The 26306-nt window shown below is 36.5% G+C and overlaps 2 protein-coding genes across 5 annotated transcripts in view; both read left to right on the top strand.

Moving 5' to 3' along the window:
* The first annotated feature begins 1041 nt into the window (after positions 1-1041).
* Positions 1042-16708, top strand: prr5l (proline rich 5 like). 3 transcript variants are annotated; one of them, XM_079809497.1, is made up of 10 exons: positions 1042-1268; positions 1711-1747; positions 3132-3279; positions 5481-5561; positions 7016-7064; positions 8150-8207; positions 8325-8416; positions 8510-8644; positions 11291-11411; positions 14083-15620. In XM_079809497.1, the coding sequence occupies exons 3-10, from the start codon at positions 3161-3163 to the stop codon at positions 14451-14453; spliced, it is 1026 nt and encodes a 341-aa protein (XP_079665623.1). In that variant the 5' UTR covers positions 1042-1268; positions 1711-1747; positions 3132-3160; the 3' UTR covers positions 14454-15620. The 3 variants fall into 3 exon arrangements, with proteins under 3 accessions (XP_079665623.1, XP_079665622.1, XP_079665624.1); XM_079809496.1 differs by lacking the exon at positions 1711-1747 and having other exon boundaries at positions 14083-16708; XM_079809498.1 differs by lacking the exons at positions 1042-1268; positions 1711-1747 and adding an exon at positions 2921-3046 and having other exon boundaries at positions 14083-15438.
* Positions 16709-18628: 1920 nt separating this feature from the next.
* Positions 18629-26306, top strand: part of api5 (apoptosis inhibitor 5) — a 12267-nt gene continuing 4589 nt past the window's right edge. Inside the window, exons 1-9 of one of the 2 annotated variants that reach the window (XM_079810343.1) lie at positions 18629-18936; positions 20656-20817; positions 20911-21004; positions 21162-21227; positions 21357-21508; positions 22328-22534; positions 22942-23046; positions 23235-23324; positions 23455-23633. In XM_079810343.1, coding sequence (XP_079666469.1) covers positions 18865-18936; positions 20656-20817; positions 20911-21004; positions 21162-21227; positions 21357-21508; positions 22328-22534; positions 22942-23046; positions 23235-23324; positions 23455-23633 — 1127 coding nt within the window. In that variant the 5' untranslated portion in view covers positions 18629-18864. Of the gene's footprint in view, positions 18937-20655; positions 20818-20910; positions 21005-21161; positions 21228-21356; positions 21509-22327; positions 22556-22941; positions 23047-23234; positions 23325-23454; positions 23634-26306 lie in introns of both variants that reach the window. The other variant, XM_079810342.1, reaches the window with a different exon arrangement.

The raw sequence follows: 26306 nt of genomic DNA, 5'->3' as shown, positions 1-26306 counted from the left end.
ATAATAATAGTATGGTTGAAGTAGATCATCGAAGGTCAGCAGCAAAGACATTGGCTGATAAAGTGAGATTAAATACATGTTTGTGTATTCTGAGATTGCATTTCACTGTTTTTATTCATTTTGAGTAATACTGAATCTGTGAGATGAGTAAATGCCTGCTCACATTTATTCTAAAACTACAATAACCATCATGTTCACACAGCGCACGCAACACCTCTGCACTTACTCCTGATTTCTCTCAACATGGGGACAGAAGAGCTGTCATTCAATACATTGAAAAAGTAACTGTAAATGTAAATTGTAAAAGTAATACATTACTTTACTAGTTACTTGTAAAAAAAAGTAATCTGATTACATACCTCAAGTTACTAGTAATGCGTCACCCCCAACACTGTTCATAAATATTGTTATTATTATACAAACTAGAATGGTTGTGGCGATTAATGTTTTTTTTAATATATATTTTACTTTATTTACCTTAGGAAATGTTTGCTATGAAGTGCGTGTGGTAAAGAAGGGGCACGAGACCACTACAATTAGTAAGACCATTGATTAAAAACACATTTATGCATAGTTAAGCAAATACAAATTTATTTTCATATTGAATGACAGTTACAGTAGCTTCAAATCTGTTAATAGTCAATTAAATACATATGTAGCCTAGGCCTAGTAAACTAGCCTAAAACTAATACGTTTTGATTATATTTTTTAGATACATACTGTGTGTTTTGTAGCTATATGTATATAGCAAGGCCATTATGCCTATTAGGCTATATTTAAATGTGAAAGTAACGTAAATTACAATATTTATTTATGTTATATCATAATCTGCGCCTTGCAAATGAGCGGTTATTGTCAGTTGAAGTGCTCAGGGAGGGAGTAGGGAGCAGTGAACACTGCGTAGAGACCCTGTCGAATGGAACGCAGCTTATGACGGAAAATAATCACTCGAAACGAGCTGTTCAAAAGAACCGACTCCAGAATGACTCGGACTCACTAGAGCACACTTGTTGCATGTGTGAAACAGTTACAGTAAACTCCTCCCATGGACCGCCCACGAGCGGCGCTTTACATCGGAGCATCTTTCATGCTTGTCTCACCCGATGAATACTAAGTTGACAAACGAGCTTGAGGGTTAAAGTTTTACTTTTAATGATGTTTTTTTTACAGTAGCGTTCGTCGAAGTTACACTGAGCGTTTAATGCGTGAGAACGGTCTCGGAAAATACAATGTGGCCAAACTAACACTCAGTTAAGAAGAACAAGCGGGTAAGTCAACATTACTCAGTAGCGTCTTGAGGTCCCGCGAGAAGATGAATAAAAACGTATAGAACTTAATGCCAGTTTTACTAATATAATGTTAGTTAATGTCATTAATGAATGTTAATAGAAAGTGTTACAGAGTAAAGCTCCCTTTTTATGGGTGTCGGATTCTTGAGTTGTAGATGATTCCCCAACATAGACCTTCGTTAGGATGCTTCATTGGCTGCGCCACAACATTTTTGGGCTTTCATTTATAGACACAGTCGGATAAAGCATTTTTTAAATTGTATTTAAAAGGATAGTTCACCCATAACTCTTACCCTCTATCCGTTCTGTGGAACAGAAAACATGATATTTTGACAAACGTATCATTGTCCATACAGTGCAAGTCAAATTTTGTTTTGGTCAAAAAAAAAATCTTCCAAATATCTTCTTTTATGTTCCACAGAAGAAAGAATACCACACAGGTTTGGAATTTCACAAGGGTGAGTATATGATGACAGAATTATGTGTTCTTTTAAATGAATGAAAGGACAACTTTCTGAGTGTTTTTATAACCAAACAACACTTTCATTAAAAGGTTTCAGGCTCACCAAAATTAAAACCAAACTAAGTAGGTGGTGTGGATGTCACTGTTTTCATAGAATTAGAATGATTATTCAAACTTGTTTAGTTATTCTCCTTGGTAGTAAACAGGCCTTCAAAAAGTTGAGGCTTACTTTAAGAGTCCGCTTAATGTACTTAAGCCAGGTCAGCAGTTGGACACGGATGATAAATGAGGCTGTTTACTCTCCTCTGGTCATGCTTTGAGATGCTGCAGCCTTAATTGCATTACCTAACTGGCCTGAGTACTTGCTCATGTCTGTTATTAGAAGTTCACCAGTCAACCATCAAACCGGACAATCCAAGCCTTAATTCACTAAAGCGCTTGGTGAATAAATTAATGTGCCAGAGCTGAAAGAATGAGATTATTCTTAAGGAGCCAGGCAGAAGCGTGATGTCTTGGTTAGTGTGATTTATGACCAGAGGCGCCCCATAAGCTCAATTCATGCGAATTATGTATGCGAGTGCAGAGAATGATTCAACAGCGGTGGGAGTCTGCAGCATGGCTTGCTTTTGGCCTCATAATTAGCAGATGGCGAGTATGGATGCATAACATTTTCATTCATAATGTTAGGCTGTGAATGAGCTCACTTTCTTGCAGCAAACGGATTCGGTGTGCCATCTGATATGACATCATTGCCATCTTGCTGGGTGGATAAAGTACCAATTTAACCCATCAAAGGCTTTTACAAAGCCTATAATTGGAGCCATTGTATGCCTTCTCATGGCAACATAGTTTGCCATTGCTGCACTGAATTGATGCACAGACTGAGCATATTAGGCAGTTGGGATAAATATGTAAGTTTACAGTTGCTATCTGGTATCAGATGTGTGTGGGATCGAGTTGTGATGCCATCAAGGGTGAGTCTGTGAGCAAGACAGCTTGAGTCAGATTTCTGGGAAGCATGCATGCATAGAAAACCAAGAGGAGCACTGTGTTTGAACGTGTCAGCATCTGATACAGGCATCTGGTTAACTGCATCCTAACAGATTTTTTGCGCTTATCAGATACCTCCGCAGCCGTAAGTTCATCAGGAAGTCTCATGTCAGGCTGCACATCAAAGGAAGTGTGCTTGTTTGTATGGTTGACGTTCTGTGCGGCTTTCACTATGACACAGGCATCGTTATAAATGAGTCACCGCAGATTAATCGTGTAAACAACTGCCATTTGCGGTGGTTTGGTGTGTTTTTTGCGTCACTCTTTCAGTGTACCTTGTGGGAGGTTTCGCCTCTAACGTGACTTTCTGTATCTCACATTTGTTCTAGCACGTGCCTGTCCTCATCGCACCTGAACCATGGGGTCATTACGAAAGCCCAGACCCCGTTTCATGAGCTCGCCTGTGCTGTCAGACCTTGCCCGCTTTCATGCCAGCTCGCCAACATTGCAGCTGTCCAACGCAAGTGTTTGGAACAGGTGGGTGGTTCCCTTTCCCAAGAGAAAAGGCATTGTTTAATGAATGGCCATGAGATTTTTTTAAGTGCATTTTTATATAGCCAATAGAGATTTTTTTTTTTTTAAAGAGAAAGTCTTGTTTAGTTGTTACACTTTTTTTTTAATATAAGTTTTTATCATGATTTATTAATTTTCAAATATTTTGGGGAGTCCCCACATGCCATTTTACAACCTGGATTAAAATGTCTTATCATAAAAACAAGCATGGCAGGAAATGTACTCTGTGTTTATATTGATTCCATATGGTTTTAAAAAACTTTTATACAATTTTCAAGAAAAGTGACTCTAAAAGTGTCATGTACTGTAACGATAAAGTATAAACTAATGACATATTTTCTTTACACAATAAATGTGAATGTACACACCTTAATTATTATTTTCCAAAAAGTTTTTCAATATAATAAATTTTTTATAATTTAATAATATAATTTTTATAATTAAAATATATATTTTTTGTTGCAAATATAATGAATTAGCCTACTATTTAAATATATTATTCAGTTTTTAGGGAGTCGCACCACATGACATTTTGCAACCTGAAATAAACGTATTTTTCATAAAAACATGTGGCAAGTTCTTAGAAACGCGTTGTTTGTTTTTATGTCGGTTTCATGTTATACAATTTTCAAGAAAAGTTTATATCCACTGACTGTAAACATGTCATGTGGTGTAAACATCAAGTAAAAACGAATGACATATTTTCCTTACACGTTGAATACACATGAGTGTACACATCTTAATTATATATATTTTTAATAATTAGTAAATATTTGGACCCACTTTATATTAGGTGGTCTTAACTACTATGTACTACTACTACTAACATTTTAATTAATCATTTGATACAATGCACTTATTGTGTACATACATGTTTTTACATTGTACTTACATTTAAAAAAAATACCTGCATGTAATTACATCTGTAATTAATTTCTGTAGTTACATTTGTAATTACACAGTTGACACTTCCCTTACACCTAACCCTACCCTTAAACTAACCCATATCACACCACACCTGTCCCTAACCCTACCGGGATTCCCACCTCAATATCAGCAAAAGTGTTTTGCAATACAATTTGAACACAGTAAGTACATTGTACTTATTTTTTGATGTAAGTACATAGTAGTTAAGGCCACCTAATATAAAGTGGGGCCAAATATTTTGTTTTTAGAAAGTCGCACCACATGATTCTTTGCAAACTGAACTAACCTTATCTTGTCATAAAACTAGGGTCTGCAGGGTCTTTCTCTCTATATATAATTTTGTTTTGTTTTACCACATGCCTTGGATTTGACAGACAAAAGTTTGTTGAATATTAATAAACAATGTAGCCTACCAATTTTGTTAAAATATTTTTTTCTAAGAAATAATAATAAAACATGCTTTTAAAAAGTTTAAAATATGTATTATTTTAATAGGGAGGGGTTTTCTTGTTCTCATTATAATATCAGGACCATAGCTGACTTTAGTCCCAACCAAATAATCAAAATGAGTTTTAATTCAGAAATTAAAAACATTCTCATAGAGTTCACTATAGAAGTCATTGTAGAAATGCATGAATTCTATTTATTTATTTATTTTTTAAATGTCATTGACCCAAATAATGATCATTTTTATTTTTAGGCGAACTGTCCCTTTAAATTGATAAGACAAATAAAAAGAACATTTCAGGAAGCCGCAAACTTTGCATTTAAAAGGATGTTGGTGATGTTGGCAGTGCCACTGACTCAAAAGTGGAACCTTGCTTTCTAATTTAGGACTTCGCAATTAGCTTGCTATATTTCGTTTTTGGGAAAAACCCTAGAGACACAAGTTTTAAGGCATTAGAGAAGGAAGCAGACAGCAGATTTTGCCTTTACCACTTCCTTATGGAAATGGGACCTCTGCTGCCCCTCTCTCAGGAAGTGTAGAGCAGGATGTTAGTCAAATGTGGTCGTTGGCAGTGAAAGTTTGCTGGCAAGCAGACAAAAAACGCTGACCATAGATATAAACACAGAGAGAATTTCCCTGACACAGGTGACATTGCTAGATTCTGACATCTTTTACAAAGTGAAAGTCTTGCATATAAAGGCATGCTTTGCATAGAATTTGTTCAGCTTGCAAATCAGCGGTCAGGCTATTTGAATTATGCCTGATTTCCTGAGTCGTTTCTGTTTTGCAGTGTTCAAACGGCTGTGATGAAAGTCTTCCAAGGTGGGGGGCTACAGACCAATGAGCTTTACACCCTGAATGAAAGCATACGGTAAGACATCAATACAGAGAATAACAGCCATGTACAAGAGATAGCAACTCTGTTTGTTTGTCCGAGTTAGCAACAGTAACTAAGGGGGGCGGGGCTTACCGATTGGTCTATTCCATCAGCTCATCCAACACAAGCTGTTCGAGTTTACCTAGTGCGCAGAACTACCACTGATCACGTGACGAGAAGACATTGAGCGTGTGTTACGAGTTTGTGTTACATGTTAGTGGACTGGACCGTGGCAGAGGATTCGTTGCACAGCAGAAGCGTCAGACTTAGCGAAAGTGAAAGTAAACTGGAGCGCGCATTCAAATGCGATTTCTATACGTTACCACTGTTTGAAAGCGGCTCATGAATATCTCCCAATATAAAAGCTCGTTGTAATCATCTCTTAGCTCTGTATCATGCTTGAAGAAAAATTTGGTCTCTATTTGCACTTTGAGTATTGAGAACTTTGATTATGGTTATTGTTTGCACTTAATATCTGATCAATTTGTGGGAAGGAGAGGAGTTCAGTTAGGAGGTCAAAAGAAGCTCATGTGCAGTTCTAAGGTCAGAGACAATCATACAGGAAAGAAGCCAGTCAGTTGAGTTTTTGGCTAAACCTTTACAGTGCTTGTTGTCTTTTACTGCATATGATCATTCATACTCAAAAAGTAGAACTGAAATTACATTCATTACAAGATGATGTGTTAAAACATTTCAATGCACCCTGCAAACTATTTTTCTAGTCATGCATTTCATCATTGAGGATTTCTTAAAAATACTATGTAAAAATCTCGTCTCGTTCTCGTGGACCCAATCTTGTGTCTCGTCACACCCCTACTATATGGTAATTAAATGGCTTTTCAGAGGTAAATGTAATGTGAGGTGACATTGTTTACAAGCTGTTTTATTGCCATCTTTCCGCAATTGAAACACTGAGCGATTACATGAGACATTCCTTCTGATGTTCATTAATGTTTATTTCATGCTGTAACTTGATGATCGGTTCACATGCCCCCGCTATCGGTATACATTGTTTGAATTCTTTTATAAAATTGACAGAATTTGAAAGCTGAGATTTTGTTTCATATCAAATCACATTCATATTGTCTGTCGGCGCGTTGTCAGTCTCCTCTTTAATCCACAATGTTTTTTTCACTGCATGAGAAAATGGACGTGTGCCGAGAGAGCGTGAGAATGGTGTCAATTTTGTGAATCTTGCGCTGAATGCGTGACAGTTGGTAGCCCTATTTCTGATCTCCAATCAAGTCACGATCAGAAACTTTTGAATTGAGCAAGTAGGCAATGACCCAGAAACACACTAAAAACCACTATCAACATTTAGCAGCCACCCACAACACCCTTGCATTGTGCTAGTGAGATTTGTACAGGCAGCATCACTCACATTTTCTTCAGAAAATGCAAAAATTAACTTTATAATGATGGTCTAAGCTATTGAACTGTTTTAATAGGTGGCTTTTGAGAACCGAGTTGGGATCATTTATCACAGAGTACTTTCAGGTAAAATATATTATTATATATAAAAATATATTTCAGTGAATTACAAAAATTACTCAAAAAATTGAGCACTTACAATGGAAGTGATGGGGCCAATTTTTGTAGCATTTAAAGGTAGCTCTTTATTTTACAGTCCTGTTCCCCGTGTACATATTATTATAGTTATTACAATGACTGGGTAATAACTAGGTACTAATCCTGAACGTACCCTTAAACCTAACCTTAATATATATATATATATATATATATATATATATATATATATATATATATATATATATATATATATATATATATATATATATATATATATATATATATATATATATATATATATATATATATATATATATATTTTTTTTTTTTTTTTTTTTTTTTTTTTTTTTTTTTTTTTTATAGCATTTATTCAACTTTGTTCAAATTAATTAATAAAAAAATCATGTTAGTTCACAATGCATTAACTAATTTGATCAAATGCGACTTTTGATATTATTAAATGTTGAAATTAACATTAATTAAGATGAATAAATTCGGTAACTCTTTACAATAAGGTTCATTAGTTAACATTAACTATTTTTAGCATTTTATCTCTGTTATTGTTAATTTCAACATTTACTAATACTTTATTAAAATCTTGTTAACATTAGTTAATGCACTGTAAACTAACATGAACAAACCATGAACAGCTGTATTTTTATTAACTAGCGTTAATAAAAACTAATTACTGAACTAATACAGTAACAAATGTACTGCTCATGGTTAGTTCATGTTAGTTAATACATTAACTAATGTTAACAAATAAAACTTTATTGTAAAGTGTTACCCACAATTTTTACTGTCATTTTAGGGTTTAGGACATTGTTATTATGGCAACAAGTTATTATAACTTTTTTGGGGGGTTATTTCTTATGGCTATCCTATTGAAATGATGAGTATTCTAATGCTTACAAATTGGCCCCATTCACTTCCATTGTAAGTGGCTCACTATAAGAAAAAAGAGATAAGCGGAAATTATTTTTTGTGCTGTCGACTGAGCTACACTCATAATGAATCCAGATTAAAGTACTTGCATCACTCATTTTATCCAGGATCAACTCTTGAATAAGGGTCTGGCGCATATTTTGGAGAAGATTCAGCTTCATAATGGTGAGTGCCGAACTCGATTTTTTAATAATTTCATGACCTGCGTGCGCTTTAATAAGGTTTTATACAGATGTGTAATTCAATCACTCCCTGCATTCTTCTCCCATTTCTCATACCCAGATGAAAATTGGCTGCAAGCGCTGTCTGAGATGTGGGTGAGGTATTTCACAGAGATCCTGCCAACTCTTCAAGCTATTTTCTACCCCGTGCAGGTATTAAAATGATCTCACCTACCATTCAAAGTAGTAGGTCAGTGTCAAGTTACCGGCACAATGGTAAATGGTGTTTTTTGGCTGTGTGTGTAGGGTCAGGAGTTGACTGTGAGGCAAATGGCTTTGCTGTGCTTCAGGAACATGGTTCTGTTGAAGCTTCCTCTGGAGAACATGTTTCAGGGCTCCTCATACCCTCCTCCAATCACACAAATGCTGCTGATCCTGCAGGTGAGGTCTCACTATAGCTTATTTCATTTGTACCCTTAAAGGGGTATTTCACCACTGGCAAAATGGGCTTTCAATAAAATTTGGCTGCAATTTTGCTACTAATTTTGAAATGGGTGCCTGACTAACAGCCAAAATCGGTTGTTTTTTTCCCTTTTGCCTAACTTCAATACCCATAATGCACTGGGCATGTTGCCGTCCAAGGCCACTCCCACCAGTCTGCTATGGATACACTTGACCAGAGTCAAATAGCGCCTTTTAGTAGGAAATACTTCTTAGCATAATTTGACAATTACAGCTTGATGCACAATAACAATAATCTGATTTCAAATTATATTTACCTTAATTCTTCCTTAAAGCTACACTATATAACTTTTCCGTCCACTAGAGGTCGCCTGTTCAAAACAAAGGCGTAGTTTGATGACGCCACATTTGAGCGCAGAATCTTGGGACATGTGGTCTTCACCTCACAGCCGGTGGAAAAGAGTCAGGATAGGACTCGGGCAGAAATCATGTTCATGGATGTGATTATTAACATTACTGTAGTATGAAGCAAAGCAGGACCGAGTGTTGTGGAGCTGAGCAAGGTCGCAGGGGCGATTGAAGAGCGGGACTGTTATTACGGCATAGTCGCCGGCGGGACTTTTATTATGAGACGGTCACCGGCGCCACTTCCTCTTTTCCAGTGATGAGTATGAACGCAACTCTGTTTATCGTATTAGATATATCTGAGTGTGTTGAAAAGGAAGTTATGACGTTCGCTCGGCGGCTGTTATGACACTTGTTCACACTGCAGTGAGAGTACAGCATTTCTGCTAAATAAACCAAGGGTAACGCAGATATGACACAATCGACAGGCGACTCCCTCAAACGCATAGCTCACACGTCCCGGTTCCTTGGTTAAAATAGCAATTTCTCACAATTTACAAATAGTTGGAAACATTTGGGATATTCTAAGTACTCAACTGAACAAAATATATAACACTGGCCTAGTGGTTTTTGGATATTTTACTGCAAAAATCTTACATAGTTCACCTTTAAAGGGATAGTTCACCCAAAAATTTAAATTCTGTCATCATTTACTCACCAAGTTGTTCCAAACCTGTATGAGTTTCTTTGTTCTGCTGAACACAAAGGAAGATATTTGGAAGAATATTTGTAACCAAGCAGATCTCGGCAGCCATTGACTACCATAGTATTTTTCCCCCACTAGTCAATGGCTGCTGAGATCTGCTTGGTTCGGAACAACTTGAGGGTGAGTAAATGATGACAGAATTTTAATTTTTGAGTGAACTATCCCTTTGAAGTGCATCCCATTTCGTACTTATGCACTATTATATAATGCTTTGTAGTATAAATAGTGTGAGTAGTGTGTTCACACTGAAAATTCCAAAAAAGTGCACTTTAAATACCCGGATGATGCACTTAATTAACCAAAAAAACTAAGTGCGGAATGTTGGACACTTCATGCACTCAACTGTTTAAACTTTAATTACATAGCGGTGGGCGAAGGGCTATCAGACTCTAATAACCTTATAAAATTCATACACTACACATATGTGTACATAATGCATAAGTGCATAGTGTGTCATTTGGGACACACTTAGTTTTTTTTCCGCACATAATTTCTCTCATATATATCATCTTATGCTCTTTACTGTCACAGTTGTTCAGTAACATTTAGGGAAAAAATGATTTGTCGGAAAAACGTTGGCTGTTGAAATAAAGCCACAAGTGAGGGACAGTTATAACTTGTGTAAAAATAGATAAATATTGAAAAAAATATTGAAATTATGTTTATTATATGTTCAGATCATCGTAATAATATTTTTTATGATTATTTTCATATTTTTAGATTTACAGTCAAGGTAATTTATACAGTATATAACAAAAGTATATAACTATTTTCATTAGTTGAAATAAAGCTGAAATAATGTATAAGATAAAATATATAATAGGAAAAATTTAACTGAAATGTTGCATTGGCAACTAATTTTAAACTTACTAAACTTACTAAAACTGAAATACAAATAAATTAAAGCTAAATAGAATGATTTAAAAATAACTAATAAAAATTACTAAAACTTAAACTAAAATTAAAATGGAAACTGGAAATATAAAAATGCGTTAGTAGATATAAATAATGATTTTAAAAAAACTGCTTTATATGACAAAAAGAAGAAAGTTGAAATCCATTTTAATAAAAATCTTCCACTGGGACATAAACGTTATGCAAACATATGCAAACTTTTGTTAACACACAGGTGAGAATAAGAAGCAGAGATATGAGGATAAATACATTGCGAGAATATTCCCTGCGTGGCATATATATATTCATATCTGCTTTGTGCTGGTGTAATCTCAGATCAGATATGAAGTGACACCATGTAACCAAGCACCTTGACCCAGCATTCATTTTTAAAATCAGGCTCCTCCATACAAAAGAAATTTGTCAGCTTTGTTCCTGAACAAGGCTGAGTACCACAGGGATACTGTGTCTTGCTTAAGGGTATAATGGAGATGCATCATCCGTTGCTGAATTACTCCCACTCCATCAGCTGCCTTGGGATTGAACCCAGATGTTTAACTATTTATCTACCAGCAGTCTTTATTTTGGATTCATATTTTCATTATGTTCTCTTTGGGCAGGGCATTCATGAGCCTAATGGACCTACGCAAGAGTATTTCCGCCTGGAGAGACTGGTGGATATGGTTATATCGCCCTACCTGAGTAACTACCTCTACATAAGCCCTAGTGATTCCTCTTCAGGTGGTCATTCATTTTATGCTTTACCTTCTTTTGTTTTGTGGGTCAATGACTTGATGTTCTGGTTTTGTCTGGATCTATTAATTTATTCAAAAATGAGTACCCATGATGAGCATGTTTTTACAATTTTTACATTTTACAATAAGGTCCCGTTTGTTAATGTTAGTTAATCTATTAACTTACAGAACTAACAATGAGCAATATATTCTTACAGCAAGTATTGACCTTCGTTAATGTTAGTTCACAGTGCATTAACTAATTTTAACAGATACAACTTTTGAATTTTCTGAAAATTTATATTATTAAATATTGAAATGAACATTAACTAAGATTAATAAATGCTGTAGAAGTTAATTCATGTTAATGAATGCAGTTAACTAATGTTAACAAATGAAACATTATTTTAAAGTGTTACCTAGTTTTTAAAATCCAAATTTAATTTAATTTAGATATTTTTTGAGGACGCATAAAGTCAAATATGTCAAGGTGGTAAAACTGTCCTATTATCATAATGAAGAAAAAGCCTCATTAAAAAAACATAATCATTTAATATTATAAATATTTTAAGAAAACTGCTTCACTATTTATTAATATTATAATAATTTAAAAAAAGTTTGCCCAGCAAATTAAAGTCACAAAAAGAGTGTTAAGATCAATATGTCTTGTAAAATTGTAAGATAACTTTTTATGACAATGCAAAGTTAGATAATTTTGTTAAATGTCATGTAGTGCAACTACCCAAAAATGTAAGGATCTTTATAAATGAAAGGAATCATTCACCCAAAATTTAAAGGGTACATAACACACAGTTTCAGCCAATCTCATGTTAATCTTGAGTACCTTTAGAGTAGTATTGCATCCTTCAAATCTCTGAAGAGTCTTTAGTTTTGTCCAATTTATAAAAGACAGATGAAGTGTACGGAGCTTAAGAGTCATGAGCGCGCGCACACACACACACACACACACACACACACACACACACAATACATTCATGGCATTATCCCTCCCTGGATAACTTTCTATTCACTATAAGTTTGTGTAGTTGACATTATATGCACTTATGTGCCGATTGCCCACAAAACACAGACATTTAATGGAGTTTCACTCACCGCCTGCGGTTTCGACTCATGGCCGAGAGCAAACAAACACACTTGCAGAACGCCGTTGCTGCTCCAGTCAAACAAACTGCATCCACTGTTTCTTTTACGCTGGGTTATTTGGGAAGCTGAACAAGGTTATCTTTCCCTCACAAACACACTTCTTTAGTGACATTGTTGATGTTGTGGTCTAAAAACAAAATTTAAGTGCTGCCGTCAGCTCTCGTAACCCGAACGAAGCTCGTTGATGGACATCATACTGAAGGAGTGTATTTGGCACAGAAATACTCTGTCATACGTCCAACTCTGTTTTAATTTTTTTTTTATTTTGGCCATGTTTAGCCATGTCACCATTTACTCAAGTTGTTCCAATCCTGTCTGAGTTTCTTTCTTCTTCTCTCTTTCCATACTGTATTTTATTCACAACCACTAACATCGACGAGAAAGGACAAGGAATAAAGGAGACATAGAGCAAACAAAAGAGCTAATGAGATCATTAAAGAGACAACAGATGAACGGGATCAATAATCAAACACAACTAAGTCAAATGTAGGGTGCGTCTCAATCAGGGGCCAGTTGCATAAACTTAGCAATTATGTTTAGACTGTGTCTTAAGAACTAATTTGACACACTAGCAATTAGTCAAGAGGTAATCAGTCTAACTTTTCTGATTCAAATTAGACCAATCTAACTTTTTATGTAACTGACTTTAAAAAGTTAAGAACAGTCTTGAAGAAAAAAATAGACGACTAACTTTTAAGACTATAGTCTAAGCAGTTTATGCAACCGGCTCACTAGTTCTTCGTTTTTTTAAGGGCTGTCTCAATCACAGAATCTTTCCAGGGCACTGAAACATCGCTCCCTAAAAAGTCCCACAATACACTGTGAAAACCAGGGAGCATCGATGCTCACCATGTTCCCTTTATGGAAGCTCTGAAGTGTGAAACTTAAATCACTCGCGATATATGTTTTCAAAAATACAAACCACTATTTTATGATATTTCAGCATAAAAATGCATCGCTAGACAGGTAATGAACATAATCTAGCTAACATTTATCATTTATTTATGGCTGAAATATTACACACATATGTAACAAGTAAAGTATCATAATGTACTTTAAATAACAGTACAAGTAATGTCAGAAAGATATAATCTCTGCTGCTGTTCATAAATACCAGTAGTGGTGTTGTGTACCATGAGGAAGTTGGAAATATAGTATTCAGTGTCCCAATGTGTAGTGAGCCAGCGTCCTTTACCGTCCTTACCAGTGCCCGAATTTGTGAACACAATATACTTATTCACGAGTTAGGGAGCTGATTGAGACGCACCCTTAGAATGACAGGAACAAACACACTGAACAGAACATAATCACATGACATTTTTTCATTCAATTTTAAATATGAACTTTGTTTATTTTAAACCCATACGAAACCAACAAAAGCAAAAAGTGCATTTGTAAGAACTTGTTGCATGCGGTTTAAACTAGATTTCTTTTTATGTCATTGACCCTAGTCTAATTTATGCATGCTGTAGTCAGCGTTAAATCTAACCACTCGTTTTCGCTTCCTCCCCCAGAGGATCGTCTGGAAGGCTTGAGACGGGTTAACACTCCACACCTCACTCAACCTGAGATTATGGTGACACACTTTGCCCACGAGTCCTTCCTGGCACCTCTAATCGAACACGAAGGTGAAGCCTATTTGGAAAGGACCGGCGGCGTCCGACGCCACACTGTCGCCAATGTGCATTCGGACATCCAGCTTCTGTCCATAAAAAACAGGATGTGTTCAGAAAAAGTCAAGGTCAGTGCAGCCAGGACGACCAAGAGCAAAAAGACACCTAAGAGTTCCTGCAGCGAACCGGCCTTTTTTGACTCCCGGCCAGGACTCCTGGAAATCCTTCGAGGGCAAAGCACTGCAGAGATGAAGTGTGGCTTAACTAGTTAGAAAGCTCTCTCAAAACACCCACTGCAGTCTTCTAAAGTTATGAGAACTGAGACAAGCTAGAACCTGTTCGTTTAATACAATGAAGTCAACTGCTGTGGACATATGCAGTGGTTTGTGTGCTAAATACTGTTTGGCTTGTCAGTTTGGTTGAAGAAGCCTTCGGTTCAGCCCTTTCTTGTAAAGCATGCAAAGTCACACTTTTTTCTGGAGGTGGTAAAGCTGTGTGAAAATATGCCCTGATGAGATCATGGTTTACAGAGGTACAGTAGAAACCACACTGAGATCACAAACTTTACTTGCAGATCCTGCCTTCTACCTTCTCTTTCTTAAGAAATCTCGTTTCTTTGTAGTGGAAACTAAACATGCTGAAATGAAGAAAAACTGGCATTTCAATCTTTTTATGAGTATTTTCATTATAGTTATAGTTTTATGGAATTTTAACATTATGGAAATTTAAAAAATGCATTCAAGTGTGTATGTAAAATAATGTTGTATATATTTTGTAGTAATACATCTAATGAAGAAAGCGATTTTGAATTCATTTTGGCATTTGATTGTTCATTTTAGCCGTTTAGGTTTGAGTAAATCTCTAGAGGTTCACGAGAGTTCTTTCAGCAGATTAGCTGTTAAGAAGCTTTAGATGCTGTTTTCTAACGTTGATCACCTAAGAAAACCTTTGTGGCGGTGTTTCAGCACGTGAGCCCTGTCAAAGAGCTTTATGGCAAGGGTATTAATCAAGAACATTTGACCTTGATGAAGATAAGGCCGTTGGTTACATGTTTTTGTTGCAGATCTATATCGTTTAGACTGAAATATTGAAGATGCATCACATTTGTGAAAAGGAGCCAGATTCATTGAGGAAGTTCCTCTCACTGGAAGGAGTTTCAGTGTAATCTTATTTGAGGTTATTAGTTCAGTCCGGTTTTCCTATTAAGAAGATAACGTTGAGCTGCCAAAGGGCACAATTTCATGGGATGTAAGAATTAAAAAAAGAGAAACATTTACTGGCCTTTGATGCCATCTGCTGGACGTTTTACTTGATTGCAGCTCACAGTCAATACAAATAAAGTAGTTTAGGTAAAGTAGCAGGTAACAGCTTTGAGTAGAGTAATATTTAATATATAGGCTCATATATACACTGAACATTTTATATGCCAATAAATCTTTAAAAAAAAAATTTTTGTGAAAACATCAAAATTACCCATATTTATTTCCTTTGGAATTTTGACTTTGGCACAGTATTTTGGATATATTTTTGCCAAAAATAATATTTATTTTCTTGAAAGTTTATAGATTACATAACAATTAGTTGTGACTTTTTTGCTCTGAGCCAATAATTTGCCTCAGACACCAACACTTGTGTCTGAATACACAGATTTGCCATAAGTTTTGGGACCTGGACCTGCCTTTACATGCACATGAACTTTAATGACACCCCATTCTTAATCCGTAGGATTTAATATGGTGTTGGCCCATCGGTTGCAGCTGTAACAGCTTCAATTCTTCTGGAAAGGCTTTCCACAAGGTTTAGGAGTGTGTTTATAGGAATTTTCTAGAAGCACATTTGTGAGTTCAGGCATGAGGTTGGACGAGAAGGCCTGGCTTGCAGTCTCCGCTCTAATTCATCCCAAAGGTGTTCTATCGGGTTGAGGTCAGGACTCTGTGCAGTCAAGTTCCTCCTCACCAATCTCACTCATCCATGTCTTTATGGACCTTGCTTTGTGCACTGGTGCGCAGTCATGTTGGAACAGGAAGTGGCCATCCCCCCTCCAGCAAACTTTACACTTGGCAAAATGCAGTGAGGCAAGTACCGTTCTCCTGACAACCACCAAACCCAGACTCGTCCATCGGATTGCCAGACAGAGAAGCGTGATTCGTCACTACATAGAAAGCGTGACCCATTCTTTCACAAGTGTTTGTAGAAGCGTCTCCATGCCTAGGTGCTTGGTTTTATAGACCTTTGGCCATGGAAGTGATTGGAACACCTGAATTCAATGATTTGGAGGGGTGTCCCAATACACTCTAAAAAATGCTGGGTAAAAAATAACCCAAGTTGGGTTGAAAATGGACTAACCCAGCAATTGGGTTGTTTTAAGCAAACATTTAACCCAACCGCTGGGTTAAAACAACCCAATTGCTGGGTTAGTCCATTTTCAACCCAACTTGGGTTATTTTTATGAAATAAAAACGTATTTCATAAGGCCCTAAACATGTAATTTTTGTTGTAACATGTTAACTTTTAATAAATTCTTGTTAATAAAAAGTTTCATTTAAATTAATTAGACATGCTTTTTGATTACTAAAATGTATTAAACCATTGAAAATGAAATCCAGAAAACTAAAAACAAATAATATAAGAGATATTATAAATAAAACGTATTTCATAAGGCCCTAAAAATGTAATTTTTGTTAAACTTTTAATAAATTCTTGTTAATAAAAAGTTTCATTTAAATTAACTAGACATGCTTTTTAAATAACTATTTAAATGGAGTCCAAAAATGAAAATGTTCATGCAATTTGGGAAAAAATAAGATTTCATAGAGCCCAAATTCACTGCATTATGGCAGCATAACACACACTGGCAGCCCTGCTGTTGTTTTGCATGTTTGTTTAAGGGTTTAATAGTAGATGCTTGGTAAAAAATAACCCAAGTTGGGTTGAAAATGGACTAACCCAGCAATTGGGTTGTTTTAAGCAAACATTTAACCCAACCGCTGGGTTAAAACAACCCAATTGCTGAGTTAGTCCATTTTCATCCAGACTTGGGTTATTTTTAACCCAGCATTTTTTAGAGTGTACTTTTGGCAATATAGTGTTTATTGTAGGTGAAAAGTAGTATGTGAAATGTCTAGTATGTCTGAATTCAAAGTATTCATAAAACTATCCAGAGATAAGCAGAAGCAGGAGACGAAGTGATGATAATAAAAAGAGCAGAGTTTATTGAATAACCTTCGTTGCTTATGTTTCAATGCTCAGACTTCATCTAGATTTTGCACTACACAATGCTCAGACTTCGTCTGACCAGTATGATTCCAACAAGTGTCATAACAAGGGAAAAACAATGGAAAATTATTGCTTCACAACATCATCCTGTGGTGATAAAAACCTTGAAATGGAGACATACTCTTATCTCCTATTCATGAAGACAAACATCCCTTTAAACCACACAATCGAAAGATAAGGAAAGATAAGTAAAATAAGTAATATAAAAACTTAAAATGACATAAATGAATAATAATAACATGAATAAATGATATATCAAATATCAATAATATGCATAAATCATCTATACAAATGACTAATGATTATAAATTATTATAAAGTTAAATATAACAACAAAAAAGACAATAATCTTTAAAAAAAACACCAATGTATGGTTGCTTCCTTAAAGTGTTGTTATTGAAAACCCTTAAACCGAACCCTTCAGCATGTACTATGTGCTTATTGTATTTAATGACACTAACTATGCAATAACTAGGTTCTAACCCTGAAGCTACCACTAAACCTAACCTTAACCCATGATGTTACCTTATATTACTCAGTACTTTTGTGAGTAAGCACACTGTAAGTAGTAGTACATTGAAAGTTCACATACTGTCAAATAAAGTGTAACTCACTTTGCTATTCATAGACGATGGGAATATATAGCTATAGCTCACATGACAATGATAACATGATCAAATTTGACCTTTTTTTCAAGATTTAGCACTTCATTTATAGAATGAGTACAATGGGGCTAAAACCCATAGTAACTTACACTCTAAAAAAAAAGGGGGTCTATATGGCACCAAAAATGTTTCTTGGCTCGTAATCATAGGGGAACCTTTTTTAGTGCTATATAGCACCAATTTTGGTGCTTCAGTGGTTCTTCAGCGGTTCTTCAGACCTCTGACCTCTGCCATATAGACCCCTTTTTTTTTTTTGAGTTTATGATGGTTATAGTTCACCCAAAAAATTGTAATTTACTCACCCTCCAGTTGTTCCAAACCTGTATGGATTTCTTTCTTCAAAAGAAGATAATTATTTTGAAGAATATGGGTTAAAAAAACAGTTCATGTGCCCCATTGACTTCCATAGTATGGGGAAAAAATAGGCCTACTATGGATGTGCCATCAGACACCCAATCCAGCAGATGGCGCTCAACCAATGAAGCTGTCAATCATGCCCCAAAAGCGCAGAAGTGACGTTCATCCCGCCGCCGCACAGAGCAACAAACCCAAGCTGGCGTCCTGCACGCGAGAGCAACGTTTACTTACAAAATAACAGCACACTAAAGGCCCACATCACGTCTGTGCTTTAATACCGTGACGCGTTTGAGCACATTTCGAGCGGACACAGCGGAAATATCACAGAAGGAGCAGCACATCTGTCGTTTTTCATTGAAACCCCGCGGTGAAGTCGGACACGCTGATGGCGGCGACAGTGGAGGATCTCTACCGTAACTACGGCATCCTCGCCGACGCAAAAGAGGATCTCAGCAAGGTAAGCAAAGCCTCGTATATCTGAGATGTCGCTCTATAGGAATAATACTCTATAGATATTCCGTTTGAGTGGGATTTTATAAATATTAAAGACTGGCGTGTCTGCGAGGCCTCCTCGGACTAACGTTACTAGCTCATCATTAGCCCTAATAGCTTGCGATGGTTGTTTGGGTGTTCTCGAGTAAAAAGCTAACATGGCCATCTGTGAGCATTCAGGGCAGCTGAGCATCCACGAAGTGTTCATTCCGTATGCAACGTTATGTGGTTAAAAAAAAAACTTGGGTTACTTTGGAGCTTTGTTGAAGAGAAAGCTATCGCCTTTTGTTACGCTGTGAACGTAATGTGTTTGTGAATTCGGGTTTCCGCTGTTCGCGAAAAGTAATACTGATGAATGATTAACATCTTAGGAAAAGCTTTCAGGAGGAAGGATGAGGGAATTTTTTTTCTGGGGGAATATCTTTTAACTTATTTAGGGAGCATTAAATCTGATGACGTGTAAAATAGGTTAACCTAGGCTGCATTTATTTGATTTGTAATAAATAATGTTAGTATTTATAAGAGCTATTTTCTACTTTACTATATTTTAAGTATATATTTATATATCAATCAATTATAATTAGTGTTCAGTTAATAATTATGGTTCTTATCAATGTTGAGAGAATTTTTTGCTGCTCAACCGTTTTCTGAAACCGTGATAATTCTGCTGAAAATTCAGCTCTGAAATGTTTATTACATTTCAAAATGACTTCAATAAACTGTAATATTTAAAATACCATTATAAGGAAGATTTCTCGCAAAAAGTAAACATTAAAAATGCTATTATTGACTGGTAGTGTGTATTATTACTCGCAATGCTTCATGCATCAAAATGTGCTTCTCAAATCGATTAATCGCATCCAAAATAAAAGTATGTTTACATGTGTGTGTGTGTGTACGGTGTTTAATTATGTGTATATATATAACATGTATAAGTGTAAATACACACGTGCATGTATATATTTAAGAAAAAGGTGTTATATTTATTTTTAAAATATTGATACATTTTATTAATGCATATACAGTATATACTAGGGCCCGATACCAAGCTCATGTACTTGAAATGAATAAATGTATAAGTATCGTATCGGTATCGGCAAGTACAAGGAACAAAATATCGGTACTCGTACTCTGTCTCTAAAAAATGGTATCGGAGCATCCCTAGAATATACATGCAAATATTTTAATTTTATACATGAATGAGTGCATATTTATATATACATAATAATTATATACCGTACACATGTATATTATGTAAACAACTTTTATTTTGGATGCGATTAATCATGATCGATTTTTGACAGCACTACTTAAAATACATTTTAAAGAAACATGATTTTTGACAGCACTACTTAAAATACATTTTAAAGAAACATTGCTAGCATTAATTTAAGTAATGTTTAAATTATCATGGTAACACTTTACAATAACATTTTTGTTGACATTAGTTAACATCAACTAACAATGTAAAAAAGGTCTACTGCATTTATTAATCTTAGTTCAAAATCTCAATTTACTCATTTAAGATCTTAATAAAAGCGGTAAAAATATATTTCTTGCTGTTATGCATTAACTAATGTTAACATCCGACTTTATCGTAAAGTGTTGATGCATTAATATTTAAAATCAATATTAAATTTCACTTATTTTTATGTATTGTTTGTTTATTATTGTTGTTTTATAGCACAAAGATGCTTATCAAGTAATTCTGGATGGCGTTAAAGGCGGTGCAAAGGAGAAGCGACTGGCCGCACAGTTCATTCCGAAATTTTTCAGCAGTTTTCCAGAGCTGGCCGATGCAGCCATCAACGCGCAGCTCGATCTGTGTGAGGATGAGGATGTGTCTGTGAGTACATCATAACATCAGGGATTTGCTTGTTTGTGGGTGGTGATAGCGGAAAACACGTCTGTACATTTTTGTTTCTCTTTTTTATTATAGATCCGAAGGCAGGCTATCAAAGAGCTCCCCCGTTTCGCATCAGGAGAGAATTTACCCAGAGTCGCAGACATCCTGACACAGCTGTTGCAGACAGGTACTCTACAGTGCTTTTCCATTGACATCTCACAATTACTAAGTGTTTTTAGATGATGTAAATAAAGTACTTGCATTTCTGCAAAAACTATTGCATCTGAATGACATACTGTTTTTCCAGCGGTTTGATCTTAGTCATTTCTTGTCATATCTTTCAGATGATTCTGCTGAATTCAATCAAGTTAACACGGCTTTGATCTCCATATTCAAAATTGATGCAAAAGGTATCCATTTCTGTTATTTGTTCTATATATAAAATTCTGATTATTGTAGTATTGTCTGCCATGACTAAAAGAGTCGTATGTTGTAGGTGAAGTTATTATCCCCCTTTACCCTGGTGTCTTTCTTTAAAGGAACTCTGGGAGGCTTGTTCAGTCAGATCCTGCAGGGAGAAGATATTGTTCGAGAGAGAGCGATTAAGTTTCTCTCTACTAAGTTGAAAATGATGCCAGATGACACAATGACAAAGGAGGTTGAGGATTACATCTTTATAGAGACAAAAAAGGTATCTACACTCTTATTTTTTTATACATATCCATTACTGTTCAAAAGTTTAGGGTCTGTAAGATTTGCATTGTCTTAAGCACAAATTATTGTTAGGAAATTGGCAAAATGTGAGCAAATGCACTACTTTAAGCCATTGCTGCCTCTGAAAAACATCAAAGACAGCATAACATTTTGGGCAGAATATGGGAAAGTGGTGTGTGGACTGATGAATCACCATAAAACACACATTGTGTGGTGCTCCAGAGCGATGTCTCCGAATATCTGGTGAGAAATAATAATAAATGCATCTCTAGCACAGCGAAGCGGTGGTATTGGTGAGCTACTTTACTGTCAAAAGTCAAGGGAATCTGAGAATATTGCACTACAGAGAATATTGCTTCCTACTAATGAAAAGTTATCTAAAGAGGAATGTTCGGATGTTATTTTTCAACAAGACAATGTTCCTGCCCAAACTGCAAAGACAAATAGGCCTAAGGGGCTTGAGAACAAGTCCATCAGGCTCATGTTTTGGCCTAGTCAGAGTCCAGATTTGAACCCTGGTGAATATTTGGTCTCCCATTAAACTCAAACGAACTGGGAGACCGTTTTCAACTACTCATGAACTGTTTGAAGCCATCAAGATTGAGTGGAACAACACTGATTCTTCTAAAAAGCTGTCTGCAAGTTGGGGAAGGCTATTCCCTGCTGTTACTTTATCTATATTATTTGTGCTGTTCTTGCTAATTGCCTGACCGGTGATTTGTGAAATGGTTAAGACCGTTTTTTTTTTACCTTGTATTATCCTGACACTCGACCTGTCCCTCTCTGATTGTCTTAGGTGCTAGAGGATGTGACGGGGGAGGAGTTTGTGCTTCTGATGCGGATCCTGTCCGGGCTGAAAACCATGCAGACCGTGAGTGGGCGGCAGCAGCTGGTGGAGCTGGTGGTGGAGCAGGCCTTCCTGGAGCAGGCGCTAAACCCAGCAGATGCGGACAGCGTCGACCGACTCTTGCAGTGCACACGCCAGGCCTTGCCACTCTTTTCTGTGAGTGAATCCAAAACAACGGTCAGCACTTTAAATCTCATGTATCACACCGTGGCGGATGTGATCAATCAATATAATTTTGCTTTTCCAATAATATTCGGCTGTTGAATTTGTCAGTTTCTGGCAAAAGCTCAGAAGCCTCAATAAATTGTTCAGCATCTGAAACTGAGGGGCATTTTCTGTTAAAAATTAAACTTGAATCTGAACAAAGAAAAAATGCGGTAGCCTCAATTTTAGTTATATAAACAATATTGCACAAAATATTTTTTTTAGTATTGTTTTATTAATGTTTTCTGTTTTCAAACTTGATTTTTTTTTTTTTGGTCATGTCTTCCACAAATATTTTGCTAGTAATGGTGCAAATCACAAATAATGACCTTTTTTTTTTTTTTTTCGTCCTTCTCCAGAAAAATGTGCATTCTACTCGCTTTGTGACATACTTCTGTGAATTTGTTCTGCCCAACCTCAGTCTGCTCACCAGCCCTGTAGCAGAACTGGACATTCAGCTTGAGGTGTGTATCGCATGATGGAAATCACAAAAGGGTCATTGGTCAAAAATGGTCTGAACCCTAAATAAACTGTAGTCTCTGCATATTAAGCTTGGAAATGAAAGTAATGCATGCTTTTCTTTTTGTAAATGTCCAAATATTCACAGGATTCTAGAAATGAATGCTTGAAAATAAATATTTTTGCTTCACAGGTACTAAAGTTGTTAGCAGAGATGAGTCCGTATTGTGGTGACATGGACAAACTGGAGGTCAACCTCAATATGCTGTTTGAGAAGCTCCTGGTAAAAGCATACATTAAATTCCTGAACTCACAAAGGGATATATTAAAGTTTTCCACTTCAACCTCTTTGTCATCAAACATCCTCTTATTCTGTGTTTGTGTTCCCTTTGTCTGTCCCCTAATGTCTTCAGGAGTTCATGCCCCTGCCTCCAGAGGAGGAGAACGGAGAGAATGCTGCGAATGAAGAGCCCAAACTACAGTTCAGCTACGTGGAGTGTCTGCTCTTCAGCTTTCACCAACTGGGCAAAAAGCTACCTGACTTTCTCATCGACAAAGTCAGCGCAGAGAAGCTGAAGGACTTCAAGATCAGGTCAGATCTCGCATGAATCATTAGAAAGACAATGGATGTGTTGCTACTGAAAACATTTCAAATCTTGAAGCGTTTGCGTCATTACTAGGATTGTTACAATATGAAAAGTTATTTTGTACCAATACTAAGTTTTGTGATTCTCGATACCAATTTCGATGCCACACCAAAAACAATACTTTTATATACACTACCACACAAAAGCCATGTTTCCTATGGACTTTGGGGTGGTACACTGTGTGTTTCGACCACAGGGACCAGGGTCTAAGTGAAGTTCCGGGAAAAAAATTCCCACTCTGAAAAAGTACTACCTTACGAGCAGGGAATTTCTAAGTTCAGGAACTTTCGGGGATGGGAGCATTTTGATTTGTTGACTGCACGTAGCATTTTATTTCAACCACCATTTTTAAAAGTCTGTTGCGGTAGATGCTGTAAGAATTGTTTGCTATTTGAATCAACAATGGAGTTTAAAGCTGCACTAAGTAAAAAAAAAATTCAGTAAAATATCCAAAAACCACTAGGCCAGTGTTATGTAGCAGAGTCCTGCACGGGTCCGATTTTGAAAACCCGCACCCGCCCGTACCTGCAGTGCTTAAACCCGCATCCGACCCGTTTTCCGAAAACACCACTAAATAAAATCCGCACCCGACCCGCTTAAAATAGAACCGACACCCGACCCGCAATAAAATCAGTTTAGCATATCACATTATAGACACACTTACAAAAATGTTTATTGCCAGCATACATAAGTTATTACACGACCATTAACACAAGGGCAACTTCAGCCGGGAGCTTAACGTGGCTTAATGTACTGTTATTAAGAGACCAAACTCAGTAAACATAATACTAATAACGTATACTATGTACAAAAAATCAGATGAGCCCAGAATATGAACGCAATGCGTATAATTACACGTTAAACGTTTCCTACTATAGAAAACCATTATTAAAAAACACTTAACGTGGCTTAATGTACTAAGACAGTGTTATTAAGAGACCAAACTCAGGAAACATAACACAAATACTGTTCGATAGAACTGCTTGTGCTTGGTTTGTTACTCCAGTTATCTGCGTGCTTCCTCAGCGATGAAGTTCCACATTTGCGGCTATCTTTTCTTCAATTCCTCATAATCCATCTTGACGACTGTAGTGCAGGGAGATCGCGCGCGTGGTTGTGATTCTTCTGTGAGGGCGCGCGCCGCGCGGCCACAGATAAACTGATATGGATTTGAAATTATTTTATCAACTTGGAATACAGGCAAGGCATATTTTTGTATATGCATATTTTTAGGAACACCTCTACAATATACATGCATATATTTTTTATATATTGGCCTATATTCGTTTGCACGTGACTGTTTAAAAGCCGTGTTTCTCCCTTGTCCGACCCGCACCCGTATCCGACACAGCAGGATGTTTTTCACCCGTTTCAGCAAAATTCGCGGGTCACCCGTCGGGTACCCGCACCCTTTCAGGACTCTGCTTACAATATCCCAAATGTTTCCAACTATTTGTAAATCCCGCTGCTCGCGAGGCATGAAATATGTTCGTCTTATTATCAATCGTTCCAGCGTCCTTGCTCAGCTCCACAACACTCGGTCCTGCTCTGCTTCATACTACAGTAACGTTAATAATCACATCCATGAACATGATTTCCGCCCGAGTCCTATCCCGATTCGTTCCCACCGGCTGTGAGGTGAAGACCACATGTCCCAAGATTCTGTGCTCAAACGTGGCATCATCAAACTACGCCTTTGTTTTGAATAGGCGACCTCTAGCTGACGGGAAAAAAGTTGCATAGTGCACCTTTTAAAAAAATGTCCGATGGACAGATGACTGTTCAGGCCGTATTAAGCTTATATGCGGAGGACGAACAAGTTTTTACGGTACTTTAGACCGCGATGGAAACGCACACAGAAACGGGTCTGAGGGGAAAAAGGTTCTAGGTAAATGAATGGTTCTGTTCAGCGAGGACACATTAAATTGATCAAAATTGACAATAAAAAACATTTTGTAATGTTACAAAAGAATGCTGTTCTTTTAAACTTCCTATTCATCAACGATTTCTGAAAAAATGTATCACCGTATCCACAAACATATTAATCAGCACAACTGTTTTCAGTATTAATAAGAAATGTTTCTTGAGTAGAAAGGATCATGTGACTGGCGTAATGATGCTGAAAATTCAGCTTTGCCGTCACAGGAATACATTACATTTTACAGGGTACCTGCGGGATCTTAAAAAGTCTTAAATGTCTTTAAATTCAAAATCAAAATTTTAAGACCTTAAAAAGTCTTAAATTCGCTGAAGTATTGAGTTCTAGGTCTTAAATAATTTTAAACGGGTCTTAATTTTCCTACGTCCATGTAACGCTACCTCTTGCTCATTGAAATGCTCCCGCAGCGTTTTAGAGTGTGTGTGTGGTGTTCGTTTTTTTTCGCTAGTGAGAGACCAACATGCATCTTATATTGCAGCCAATCAGCTTTTGTTTTATTGGTACGGGTCTCTTTCGGATTGTACCGCAGACACATCAAACGGATTTTATTCTTCAGCTTCAGTTCTTCCAGTTCCGCGATCGTGAAAGCAAAGGCGAATCTTTCTTACCTGCCATGTCGCATAATGACCAAATAATGTATGATATACCCGATAGCACTAAAAAAAGAGTTTAAAAAGCG

This window comes from Gobio gobio (assembly GCF_949357685.1).
Source record: "Gobio gobio genome assembly, chromosome: 25".
Classification (NCBI taxonomy): Eukaryota; Metazoa; Chordata; class Actinopteri; order Cypriniformes; family Gobionidae; genus Gobio; species Gobio gobio.
This window is presented reverse-complemented; position numbering and strand designations above follow the sequence as displayed.